The sequence below is a fragment of the Cheilinus undulatus genome, linkage group 1 (assembly GCF_018320785.1).
Source record: "Cheilinus undulatus linkage group 1, ASM1832078v1, whole genome shotgun sequence".
Lineage (NCBI taxonomy): Eukaryota > Metazoa > Chordata > Actinopteri > Labriformes > Labridae > Cheilinus > Cheilinus undulatus.
The window spans coordinates 9,487,263-9,501,250 of NC_054865.1; the positions used below are offsets into that span (position 1 = coordinate 9,487,263).

Consider the following 13,988-nt stretch of genomic DNA (forward strand, 5'->3'; position numbering starts at 1 on the left):
TAGCCGGCTTGACCCCAGTCTCTGCTCTCTTGTCTCTCTCCCACATCATCTCAGTCTTTTAATTAAAGCTTTGAGGAATGTGGCAGAAATCCCAGCCAAGCAGCTCTGGAAGCGCTGAATCTCCATGTGTCTTTTCTTGCCATGTCTCAACTTTAAATAAGGCGACTTTTCCAAGGCCCCTGAGGTATCACAGGCCCAGATTAGGATGGTGGGCTTGCTGAGTAAATGTTGCTGACTCTCCTGGGGAGAGGAAATGGGCGCCAAGTGTTTCCCTTTTAGTTTCACCTTCTATGGGAAGACACTGAGGCATAGGCGACAAGATGAGAGCCAAGAGAAAAGAGAGTTGGAGAAGCAGGGGCCTCCTGGTCTGCACTGTTTCATGTGCTCTGTGTGCTCAATTGTATCTCTCAGGAATCTCCTGCTGGCATTGTACTCCAAGTCTATGATTCAGTCTATTTCTCTGCTGGCATGATGCTGATTGCAATGGACAAACACACCCATGAGCCCCCTGCTCACCATGCCTCTTCTGAGTCAAAGAGAGAATTAAAAAATAAAAGAATTGAAGGATAACTGAAAATGAAAAGAAACCAGCAAACAAAGCATATAAAAATGTCTGAACAAAGAAAAACAAAGATGGACGGAGAGAAAAATCCTGGACCAATACAGCTATATGTATCTGTGGCTTTGGTTAAAGTTGGACAAAGAAAGAGTCAGAAAAAAAGAAAAATAAACTAAAACGAGGGTAGAGTGCCCCGGTTAGTAGAGACGTCAGAGGTTAGTTGGTATTTGCTCTGTCACTGGCAGCCAGCAGCAGGATACTGAAGCAGAAAGGCTCTTTTATCTTCTTTTGATGCCCAATCTCATAATGTAGCGCAGCCTCTCAGGAACTTGGTCGACCATGAGACAGAGGGAGAGAGAGAGAGCAGCACATACAGAGGAGAGTGATCTCTTGGATATAGAAAAATCCTGTGTGCCCCTGTGGCAAGGATATCAGGATATTACCTTTAATAACCCTGTGGCCCACTTTATTATTGGTTTATTCACTTGTATTTGCCAACACAACATACTGAAAAGAAAAAGGAGAGCTCAAAGCACAGCTCTCTCCATTCTGACCATGCTTTATGCTCCAGGACTGGTCAGAAACAGAGTATTTTGGAAGAAGAACCTTTGCCCTGTAGGACATAATGGCACAGGTTTCAGGGAACACTGTGACCACCGTGGCAGTTTGAGCAAAGGCATTTAGTGTTTTCCTACCAAATGGTTTTCTGTCTAAATCCCTCAGAGCTTTAGCTGGGGTGCATCTTCCCTACTTTTGCCAGTTTATCACACTTAAATGTTTTTGATCATCAAACAAATTTTAACATTACTCAACAATACCCTGAGTAAATACAAAATGCAGTTTTTAAATGATGATTTCAATTTTGAAGGGAAAAAAGCCATCCAAACCTACTGGGTCCCATGTGGAAAAGTCATTGACCTTGTTAAATGGTAAATGAACTGTGATTGACCACATTAATTTTGGACAGCTGAGTTCAAATCCACCAACCATCCCCGGGCCTGATTACTGCCAGACCTGTTAAATCAAGAAATATGCTTGAACAGAACCTAACTGAGTGAAGTAGAGTACACGATCTGAAAACACAGCCGCCATCTAAAGAAATTCAAGAACAGAAGAGAAACAAAGTCACTGACATCTGTCAGTCTGGAAAGGGTAACAAAACCGTTTCTAAGGCTTTGGGACTCCAGCAGACCTTGGTGAGAGCCATTATCTACAAATCGAGAAAACCTGGAACAGCGGTTAACCTTCCCAGAAGTGACTGGTCTACCAAAAGTAGTCCAAGAACGCATCGACAACTCATCCAGAGGTTTCAAAAGAACCCAGAACAACACCTTAAGACCAGCAGGCCTTACTTGACTCAATAAAGGTCAGTATTCATGATCCAACACTAAGAAAGAGACTTGGCAACAATGGGAGGGCACCAAGGCCAAAACCACTGCTGCCAAAAAATAACACAAAGGCTTGTCTCATATTTGACCTGATGAAGACAATTGGAAAATATTCTGTGGACTGATGATAGAAAAGTGGAACTTTTTGGAGGGTGTGCGTCCCGATACATCTGGAGTAAAACTACAACAGCTTTTCATAGAAAGAACATCATGCCAGCAGTCAAACATGGTGGAGGTGTGATGGTCTGGGGCTGCTTCAGGACCTGGACCACTTGCTATAATTGATGGAATCATGAATCATGAATTCTGCTGTGCAGCAGAAAATCCTGAAGGAGAACATCTGGCCAATCAGTTCATGACCTCAAACTCAAAGGCAAGAGAACAATGACCTTAAACGCATCAGCAGGTCCACCTCTAGATGGAAAAAAAAATTGGATTGGCCCAGTCAAAGTCTGGACTTAAATCACATTCAGATGCTGCTAGGAAACCCTTACATGTGACAGAAATAAAACAATTCTGCCACAAAAAAGTGGGCCAAAATTCCTCCACAGCGATGTGAAAGATGTGTTAGCAGTTACTGCAAATGCTTGCTTTGCTTGCAGACGTTGCTGCCAAGGGTGGAACAACCAGTTAGGTAGGTTAGGGTGCAGTAACTTTTTCACATAGGGCCAGGTAGGTTTGGATGGCATTTTCTCTTAACAAATGAAATCATCATTTTAAAAAATGCATAATGTAATTACTCAGGTTTCCTGTGGTTTTTGATACTTTTTTTGGGTAACAGCCCTATATGCAAACATTTTCTCTTAACTTTTATTATAAAAACAGATTAGAGTGTATCTAACTGGCCACTTCCTCTTATAAAATTCCGCAGCTAGATAGACCAGGTAGCAGCATAAAGTTAATTTGACAACGTATAAATACTGGTAACAGATATCTTCTCAACATTATTTGGCAGACGACTGATGCTTGTAAAAAGAGCTGATGTCGACCAACAATGATGTTAAACTGATGTACTGATGTAACAGAAAAGAGATTCTCATCTTCAACCAAAATAGAACTATAGACTATTAGCTATGATAAAACATAACACCAATACGATGCAGGATACCTGAGAGGTCGACAGTTTTATTGTTGAGGACAATCCCAACAACCATGTTATCAAACTTGGAGGCGCTCTCTGACTTCTACTCAGCTGCAAATATTCTGTTTCCATTAAGATTCATACTACCCAGTTTGTCTCTTCTAATTGAGAATTGACAGCAAGGAAAAGTGACAGGCACGCTTTTGTCATTAGTCTTACTGTTATATTTGATTTTAATGGAATGTCGGTCTAATCGTCCTTGGTTGCACTCTCATTTCTGAGCATCCCTAGCACATAGCGCTCTCTTTGAAAGTCCTGGTTGATTGCACTGGTGAATTCTTAAATGGAAGCAGCATATCTTCACCATCTCCATCCCCTCCACTGTCTGTGGCACATCAAAATCAATGCTCAAATAAAACAGGACAAAAGGAGATGATTGAGACATAGATAAGAGATGAATGGATAGAGAGAATCCAGTAGAGAAAAATCAGGAAGCTTTCAAATGCCAAAGAAAAAGAGTTATTCTTGTATCTCATGAGTCCAGTGATTGACAAAATCTTTGACAATCAAATACTGAGATGCTTCCTCACAGACACCAGAATCTGAAATGAGCGTAAATCTCTTGAATGAGTCTAAAATTGATTTGTTAATAAATGGGAAAAGGGCTGTTATTGTTTGGTATAATTTCAAAATTGACAGGGAACAATGAGAAAAAGGTTGGGATTTCTTTCCAATTTCAGCACCGTGAGGAACATTTTTAATCAAAAGTGCTTTCTTTTCTCATGTTTGATGTTTTTGAAAAAAGAAAAATCTTTATCCTTGATTATTTTTTGGCCTTTGGGTAGAAACAACAAAATGATGCTCCTACAGAATCTGTTTCCAGCACTTCCTCGTATTAGTTTTGATACATGAGACAGGTTACTGAGGAAGTTAGGAGCAACTTTACCATGCAGACGGGGTTAATACTGCAAGCATAATAGAACAAGAAGATCACCCTCATGTACTTTTGTTCCATTTCAAAGGTTAATGGAGGAAATTCAGCCTTGCAATTTCATAAAAAGCTGCAGAGAAGAGAGACTGATATGTGGGTAAGAAAGTGGGAAACGAAGCTCAGCTTTAGTTAACAGAACTCTAACTCCACCAGAACAGCTACAGATTGCTTTGATTCTAATTGACTTACAGTACTTCAGCAGTGACCACAGTTTATGTTACCAAACCTTGACTCAGGAAATCTTGTGTCCCTTAGTTGATCAAGTCTGAGTCCAACTCACCAAAGAAGAATCTGAGTCCACCATTGCCTGAGATAGAGTCCAAGTCCTTAAGGTTGAGTCTGAGCCAAAGTGGGCCTCAGTTTTCCACTTAAGCACAACCTCAGTGATGATGTACAAAATGAGGGGTATCTTAACACTAGCATTAATGTTGTCAATGAAAATGAAAAATGCTTCGAATGTTTGGCAACCTCTTTCTGTGACAAAAACGCTTCAATGACCCTCAGTGCATCTCTGACCAACTTCTGTTTTATTAGGGAGACCAATCAAGACTGAAGTGGCGGGTGCTAGACCGTCAAACATTCAGAGATAGTCTTCCATTGTGTGCAGAATCTGTCAAAGTACAAGCCGAGGAGAGGTGAACGCGCAGGAGGAACATTTTCCACGTTCCTGTGTGAAGCAGTCTGACAGAGAGAGCATGAGCTGTTAGGTCTAGCTCTTCTGTGTAGGGGTAGTGTTTGCATCAAATTCAGCAGAAATGTGGAACCCCTGAATGCTAGTATTATCCATAGAGATGTAGACCATTCAGGAACACTGATCAGGACTACCAAGATCAATGAGCATTCATGAGCCCTATCCTTACTGTGAAAGTACTCCATTAAACATCAAAGAGTCTTTCATTCAAGGTTGTCAGGATTCTCACCAATTTATTTTGAACTTATTGGTAGAACATTTATTCAAATATTGTCAAATTGGCTCATTATCTTAGTTTAACAATAGAACCACTAGAGATCTCTTTATACCTAAAACAGTCAGTAGGAGACATTTCCCCATTATTAGAGTGCATTGATTTTCATTAATAGCACTGATCAGGAGCATTAATTTAACCACAGACAATGAACAGCTCATTAACCATGGAAAGAGAACTACAGCACTGTCAGGATATAATTTGTCACATCTAAAATTGTTCAAGAACGGATCCAAAACTTCTCCACCATCAGATTCTTCTTCACTCCAAACATTTAGCAAATCTAATGACATTTCACACTCATGATTCTCTTTTTTTGCCTGTAGTGTTCTCATTACAACAGCTATTTTTTGTCTCACTCTGTTTATCTAAATAAACTGTGGGGAAAATAACAGCTTCTTACATTTTACCCACATGGCAGCTCTAGGTAGAACTGGCCAGTTATGAAATTTAGATTCATGCAAACATTTTTTTTAATCATACAAAATGCTACAAAACAAACTTTTGGAAAAAGGTGGATGACTGACAGACTGTTATCAATGTGAAGTTAGGCACTATTGAAGAACAGCCTTGGGTAAATTTGTCTGGACAAAAACTTTTAAATTTTTTTTTTTTTCAGAGTAGACGTTCACATGAAAAAATATCTAAAATTTGACCTAAAAACAGGATATTTCTTGGTTGAAAATGATTTGATGTTACGCCTGCTACACTAGTAGATTTGGTTCCATTTGCCAACCAAGAATCCAGTCTCAGAACATGACATCAAACACAACTTTAAAATATAAACTGAAAATTGCTAGCTACCCGCTACATCCACTGCATTAGCATTATCAGTCCAGCACCTCTCCTTGTCATTTTGACTGTAGTGTGAACAATTCTGTTGTTTCCACAAATCATCAAGCTGGTCCTCCATTACTGACATCCATCTAACTTGATGCTCTAAACTTACGATTGTTTCAATGGCTGTGTTTACTGTGCTTCCTCTTTCCATCAGCTTGCTTCCTGATGAGCTTTTCCTCTGTTCCACATAAAAATGTTTAATATTTATGATTTCACATCAGAATGACTCCAGTTACCTTCCAAGCAAACAGAGAAAGATCTCTTTTGACACCTCACACCACAGGAAAATATGGAAAGATCATCTTTAGAACCATCACAATAATTGAGCCTTGTTTACTTTGCTCTGAAGGGGGAATTAGGCCAAAATTTGGTAAAATTGTTTTTTCTTCATTCCAAACTTGATGTATAACTCATAACCTTCTTAAAATCAAAACAGACAGGTACAGTGTACAACTAAAATCAATTTTTGAACCGCTATAAACATGTTTATTTCTACTGTAAAACCCATATAAAGAGTATTTCTCTGTGTTCGGAAATGGACCTAATTCCTTTTCAGTTTTTAATTTTCCCAAAATAAGGCCTTTTCAATTCAGCTGTGACCGTTTTCGGTTCCACTGCTGACCATCGCTGTGAACTCTGCCCACATTTTATTTGAAAAAATGTTTTGGACAGTGCAAAACACTCCAGGTGAAAAAGGGTTAGCAGCTTTTATTTTTACCAAAGCTTTATTGAGCCTCTTAAAGCAGCACATCAAGCAGCTACTGAGCACCTTTGGCCAAAGGCTCTAAGACCTCTGAACCCACTCCCACCACACAAAGGTCAAACAAACATATAAAACATGGCGTAATGGTTTTATTTCTGTATGCACTTATTATTCTGTGTCCATGTTACACTTTTTGTCCCACCAGGAAATAATCTGTCATATTTCCTTTTAGAGTAAAACCCTCCACTGCCCACATGCTTGTTTACAGATTCAGAAGAATGGGGTATTGATCTGAGTTTCTCCATACTTATATTTCTTCGATCCTCTCTTCCTCCCACCTGTCCTCTCTGCCCGCTGTCTTTCTATCTCATCAGTGTCAGCAGTACAGAGAAAGCACGTCTGTCCTGGAGAACCAGCCGGCGGGGACGTTTGTTCTGCAAGTCCATGCTGTGGATGCAGACGAGGGCTCCAACGGACGGGTCACTTACGGCTTCATGCACAAAGACTCGACTGTTCCTGCATTCAGCATTCATCCAGACACTGGTACTGACACAAACACAAACTAACTTTCTTTGTGCAAACAAACAGCAAGGAGCACAGATTTTTTTCCCAGTGGAGTTGCATGATGTACAACTTTCAGCATGTTTGATGTTTTTAAGTTTATAAGATTTTAAAAACTTGGATTTAGTGGCATCTTTCAGGCTTCAGGCTATGGTATCAGTCCAAATATAAGACTTTATTTATCTATTTATTCCCGTTTTTACTTTGAAACAGAGACAAATATAAAGAGGGGCCCTGTAAACTTTGAGGTCTAAAGTTACAGAAGCTACTGCCGTTAATGACTGAGACAAGCCACCATGATGAAACATGATGATTGGCCAAAATAAAGTGACTCAAAAGTCAGTCAAGTGAACCAGGTAGAACTGTGATGCAAATTTCAAAGTAGCCTCTTATTGCAAAGACTGTCATCTAAGTTTTCTAAGCTAGTGGACAATCTGCACAAACTCTCTACAATGCAGATGCATGCCCTGCAGGCAGAGTAGTCAGACAGACATCCACTTTTCAAGCCTTTAGTCACTTGACCACGTAGAGGCCAGGAAGGCAAAAAGAACTGTACAACAATGGCAGCTATCGTTGAGTGTTTTAAGGCTCTGCAGCACTGGGCATTTTATTTTCCGTCTAACCATTCTCCATCTTAAAAGGAACCCTACATGATGATTCATCTTGTGGGATAGATTTTTGTATCTCACAAATGTATATTGAACTAAAAAACTCAATAGATATCTGCATTTTAAGTAATTTGAGTTTATAAACTCACCAGGAGGCCGCCATGTTTGGGTCCAAGCTGGTGCTGTGACGTCACAGTTCCACAGCGCTCCTTGCAGTTTTTATGCAGTAACTGCTGTTTCAGACTGGCAGCCCATGAGGGCTGCATCTCAGAAACACAGCACGTCTTACGCAAGGAGAATTTTAAAAATTCTATATTTTATTTGCACCATGAGCAGTTATCTGTCCATCTAGACAGGAAAATGATAAATACAGAGCCATATTTACCTTCTTGTAGCAAATATTTACATCCACATCTGCAGAATATGTTTGAAATCTGTTTCTTGATGAACCAGATGAAGGCCTTGAGCTGAAATGCATCTGTGCAAAAAAGTTGTTCCCCAAACGTCGACTCTTTATGAAGCTTTCCGTTTCCACATGGTTCAGGTAAAGGTAACATGGTACGAAAGCACTTCTGCTTTTCAGAGTGAAAATCCCCTTTGTATTTCTTTGGAGAAACTCCTTTCGTATGTACATAATGCTTTAATTTTGAAAAGCTACCGGCACACTACCTCTACACGCTGAATCCAGTCACTTATGAGGAGTTTTATTGAGGTAAAACTTAGGAGAAATGACAGAGCTTTAACAGCAGGGAGACAAAGCCAACACACAGCAAACTCATGTCTGGTATGAAAGCTGTTGGCAGCAACAGCTGCAAGCAGCAAAACTGTTTGAAAAATAGTTATTGTATAGGAACGGCGAGGAGTGCTCATAGGGAGTGCTGTGGAACTGTGACGTCACAGCACCAGGGCGGACCAAAACATGGCAGCCTCCAGGTGAGTTTATGAGCTCAAATTTACAAGAAATGCACATATCTAGTGAGATTTTTTTAGTTCAGTATACATTTGAGAGATACAACTATCTATCCAACAAGATGAACTTGTCTGATCATGCAGGTTCCTTTTAAACATTCTGTGGTTGTCAGGCTCACGTTTGTATTACCTGACATCCATTATTACTTTCAACTGTTCAGAAAAGTCTGAGCCAGAGCTTAGCTTCAGGGATGTTTACTTACAGGTGTACACTATATTGACAAAGGTATTTGGCCATCTGACAATTACACCAATAGGGACTCTAATGACACTGTATTCAAATGCATGCAATTTAATATGAAGTTGGTCCCCCTTTGCAGCTATAATAGCCTCCTTTCTTCTTGGAGGAGTTTCGCAAGATTTTTGTGTGTTACTCAGTGCCCATTCATTCTGTAGATCATTGGACGAGAAGGCCTGGCTCACAATCTCTGTTCCATGGGTTTGAGATCAGGGCTCTGTGCAGGCCATTCAAGTTCTTCCACACTAAACTCATCAAACCATGTCTTTATTGTCCTTGCTTTGTGCGCTGGGCACAGTCATGTTGGAATAGTAAACGGGTCTTCCCAAATTCTTGCTACAAAATTGGAAGATCATTGTCCAAAGTGTCTTGGTATGCTGAAGCGTTAAGATTGGCCTTCAATGGAGATAAGAGAACTAGCCCAAACCCTGAAAAACAGCCCTATACTATTACACCCCCCATCAGACTTCACAGTTGGCAAAATCCAGTCAGACAGGTAAAGTTCTCTGCCAAACCCAGACTCACCACCAATCTGACTGAGTCCAGCCCTTTTGGTGCTTTATACCATTCCATGTGAACCTTGGCATTGAACTTGGTGATGTGAAGCTTGTATGCAGCAGCTCAGCCATAGAAACCCATTCATGTAGCTCCCATTACACAGTTTTTGTGCTTACATTAATACCAGGGGAAGTTCAGACCTCGTTGGGTTTTTCGTGGTCTTGCACTTCATGGCTGGATGGCTGTTGTTCCTAAATGCTTCCACTTTCTAATAATATCACTTTTAGCTGACTGTGGAATATCTAGCAAGGATGGAATTTCACAAAACAGTTTTATTGCAAAGGTGACATCCATCACAGTAACATGCTTGAAGTCACTGAGCTCTTTAGAAAGACCCATTTAGTATCACAAATGTTTGCAAATGGAGAATGCATGGTTAGGTGCATGACTGTAACAGGTGTGACTGAAACCCCCGAATTCAATAATTAACAGGTGTGGCCAAATACTTTCGTCCATATGGTGTATATCTACTAGAGGAGAATCTTTCTCCTTACTTGATGAAAGTCTGCAAACATGAATGAGATGCAGCTTCTGGTAGTTTTCACAAATTCTCTTGGTTTATAAACTGTTGTAAATATCCAAGGTGATGTAAGAACTTAATGAATATATAACATAGAAGTAGTCATTTTTTAGATTAATATAGACATTCTAGTGTAAAGACTCTACACGATGTAGCTTTAATTTGTCTTGCAGAGTTCATCTACAGTAGTCACTTATCCCAATAAGAGCTTGATTTCATTACTGAGTGATACCAGGGTCCACCATTTTTTTGGCTGTAAAATGACTTAACATGAAACAACAAGGGTCTGCACCCTGTTTTAAATTAGAGTTTAATAAGCCGATGAAAGCAAGCATGAATCTGTCAGCAGACATAACAAACAACGTCTTCCTACAAGGCAGAAAGCTATGCTACTTTTCCTAGAAGAGTTTTAATTGATAGCAGGAGGAGAAATATTGTTATTTGATTAAGCCAGTTGTTTGTGGGGCTGTAAGGTGACTGTTAAATGTTGGGCAGGCAGACTTCCTTTCATCACTGGTGTCTGTTGGAGCCAAACGGTGCCTCTCTGTGTACAACGTTATGCCTCCTCTCCTTTTGAGCTTTTTCTAATAAAATACAAGATCAGTTCTAGGAGTGTAAACAGTTGGATCGATACCAGATTTTTTAGTTTTTGGAAGATGTTCTTATGTTGTCAGATTGGCCAACTAAAACAGTTTGGAAGACATAAAGTTGTAACTTTTCCACAGTGTTTCAGAACGTTCTCATTATGGAGGCCTCAAGCTTACAAGACAAAAATGAAATGTTGTTTCAAAGATGGAAAAAAAAAATCAGCCTAAGTGGTTAAAGAAGGCTTTTGAATGTTGTGTTCAGGCTTTAATTGGCTTTTTTTGAAATACAGGAATGGTAAGTAAGGGTCAAAACAGTCAATGAGAGAGTAGCTATAAATGACCATAGGTCAGTGATACTCAACACGTGGCACTTGAGCCTCATGTGGCTCTTTGTGATGATTTGTGGCTCTTGTAGGTCTTAAATTTGAAATATTATTCCCCAGAAAATCTTAAAAATGAAAACTTAGAAATTATCAATTGCAAGTCACACTAATCAGTTTGTTTCCCATGCAGTAGGTTTTAATGGTCAGACTTAACTAAATTTTAACCTTTATCTTTTCTCTGTATAATTCCATTTCTCTTATTTGCAATTTTTGGCCCCTTTTTTTTTACATTTTTGCCACTTATTTTAGCCACTTTTGCCTGTTTTTACCCTTTATCATCAGTTTTAGCCACTTTTATGCTGCTTTTTTTGCATTTTTCCCCCGTTTTTGACACTTTTCACCCATTTTCCCACCTTGTTATAGCTTCTTTGTACATTTCAGACACTTTTCACAAATTTTTTGATGCTTTTTGACCACCTGTAACTAAATTTTGTGTGTATTTGCACCCATTTTTGCCACTATTCACCTTGTTTTGTCCATTGCATGCCTATTTTGCCCCTTTTTCACCCAGTTTTTGCCACTTTTTTGCTGCTTTTTGACCATTTTTGCCACCTTTTACTAATTTCTATTGTCACTTTTAACCCTTTTTGCAACTTTCACCATTTACTTTGTGGCTCTTGCAAAGGCATTTTCAACAATTTGGCTTTTTGGTTGAGCAGAATTGAGTAACACTGCCCTAAGTGGAAGTCAAACCTGGTACCATCGTGTCAAAGGTAACTGGCTCTGCAAAAGAGACACACAGTTTGATCACACTACACCATTGTCAAAGTCTGTGCATTTTAAAGCCAAATCCTAACCTGAGACTGTAACCATAGATTTTCATAAATGCGGCAACAGCAAATATAGCGTTGATAAAATAAAAAGAAACCTCGCCAGGCTCCATTTTGTCATTGCTGAATTTGCTTTCAATAGAGACAAAAACTGACAGAGGAAAAATGAGATTATGTCCTCATGAAAGTCAGAGCTTTATTGTTTTTGTTTTCTCAGCATGTTTCTTCTTCTTCTCTTTTTTGTTCAATTTATTTTTTTGGCCTTGTTCATCCCTTCAACCTCAACAAGTTGTTTTTTTTTTTCTTTTTTTTTGCAATTTTGTTAAACTGAAATCAAAATGATTCATGCTTAAATCTACCAAACATGCTTTAAATTAGAGTGATTGGATGAACGTCTAGTGTGTCACATTCACATTCATTATTACAGGCCAATCAGATCAGCAAAACATATGATGTACTGTATAAGGGGTGCGCTGCAACTGTGGAGTAAACTACATAATAAAAGTCTGTCAGAATCAGCTTAATTGACTGAGTATGCTCATGCAACACAGAATTTGACCTGGTTAGCTTTGCTCTCAATGTACAGGAATTGTAACCTGACACGCCAAATGGATGTATTTCACACATCCATTTGGTAAAAACCTTCAATAGACAGCGTTTGGGAAAGGGCAGAGCCTTTAAAAAAAAACTCAGAGGGTAACTGGATGAACATTCTGTTTGCCACATCTTTATGGGCCAATCAGAGCGACAAAACACGTGATGTCCTCCCCGCTACCGAGGTGCGTGTGCGTAGCTACCGAGGAATAAACTCCATATAGAACTGTATAACACGAACCATGGCGACTGTAGACATGTCAGTAAACGACTTTTGTCATTTTTGAAAAGAAAACAACTCACTGCTGTTCTTTGTTCTTCTTTTAACGAAGAAATGTCGTCAAGTTCTGATAAAAGTGGGGCTTTAGCAGCATCCATGCTAATGTCTTCCGCCATAATGGCACCAGCCTCTTGTTGCTGCTTGCTTACGTCACGACTCCGCTGCGCCTGACAGTACTGCCCCTCGTCACTGATTGGTCTTGTCACTTTCTATCCGGGCCCAAGCGGTTCAGACGGGAGCTTTGCAAGATGGATTCTCCAATGAGAAACAAAGAAACGGGCATATCCATCTGCAAGTTTGCAGGAATTGAGCATTAAACATAAAAATAAATAAAACTAAAAAAGTGGGAAAATAAAGGTTTAAATATGTACAAAGCATGGAGGGGACAGCATCGTGGTTTTGGGACTCCCTTTCTTCAGCTGGACCTGAAGTTAGAGTTTAGGTAGAGTAACTGAGAGGGACCTGGTTGCAGCTGAGGACCTCCACTTCATACTGGAAGTCGGACAAGCTCCGCCATATCTCATCTTCTAATAGCGGAAGTCACTTGAACTGAACGTCTTCTACTTGTTTTCTTCGTGCATTGCCGCCATATTAATATAGGCAGGTCGGCCACATAAAGAAATACAAGTAGACAAGAAATATGTGAGTTTTCAGACTGTCAGGCACAGCGATAACATTACATTAATTTTAATGAATCGATTTATAATCCAAATTCAAGTATCACTTTGCACAGACATAACATGATGGGAGATTGGCCGGCGCTGATGTCGCTGCCAGGTTGCGAGAGGCAAGTCCGCTACATCATTCAATACAGTAGACGAGGATTGTGCAAGTTTCTGGAATAAAAAGCGATCAGATTAACACACACACATATATACACATACACAAAAAATCAAAATCAAAAATATTTACACATATATGAAACTGTATTATATATAAGATTTTTTTTTTTTTATCATGGGTTGCATCTTTTCACTTAACTGAGAAAATACAAGAAAACGGAGTCTGCTTTTACATTTCACTATCAGTTATTATCTTAATATGGATCATTTATTATAAATGATTCATTAAAATCCATGTAATCTCATTGTTTGAGCTTTTTATTCCGAGAACGTGAACAGTCCTTGTCTGCTGTATTGAATGACGTAGCGACTTGCCTCAATCTCGCTTCACATATAATGTCTGTGCTCAGTGATACATGAATTTGGATCATAAATCAATTCATTAAAATTAATGTAATGTTATCACTGTGTGTGTTAAGCCGAAAACTCATAGATTTTACGTCTACTTGTATTTGCTTATGTGGCGGACTTGCATCTATTAATATGACGGCCACACACGGAGAAAACAACGAAGAAGACGTTCAGTTCTAGTGACTTCCGGTGTTAGAAGA

The 13,988-nt window shown here is 39.4% G+C and overlaps 1 protein-coding gene across 1 annotated transcript in view; it reads left to right on the forward strand.

Moving 5' to 3' along the window:
• Positions 1-13,988, forward strand: part of si:ch211-186j3.6 (neural-cadherin) — a 617,862-nt gene that overhangs the window by 278,955 nt on the left and 324,919 nt on the right. Inside the window, exon 9 of the mRNA XM_041792306.1 lies at positions 6,902-7,070. Coding sequence (XP_041648240.1) covers positions 6,902-7,070 — 169 coding nt within the window. The remainder of the gene's footprint in view (positions 1-6,901; positions 7,071-13,988) is intronic.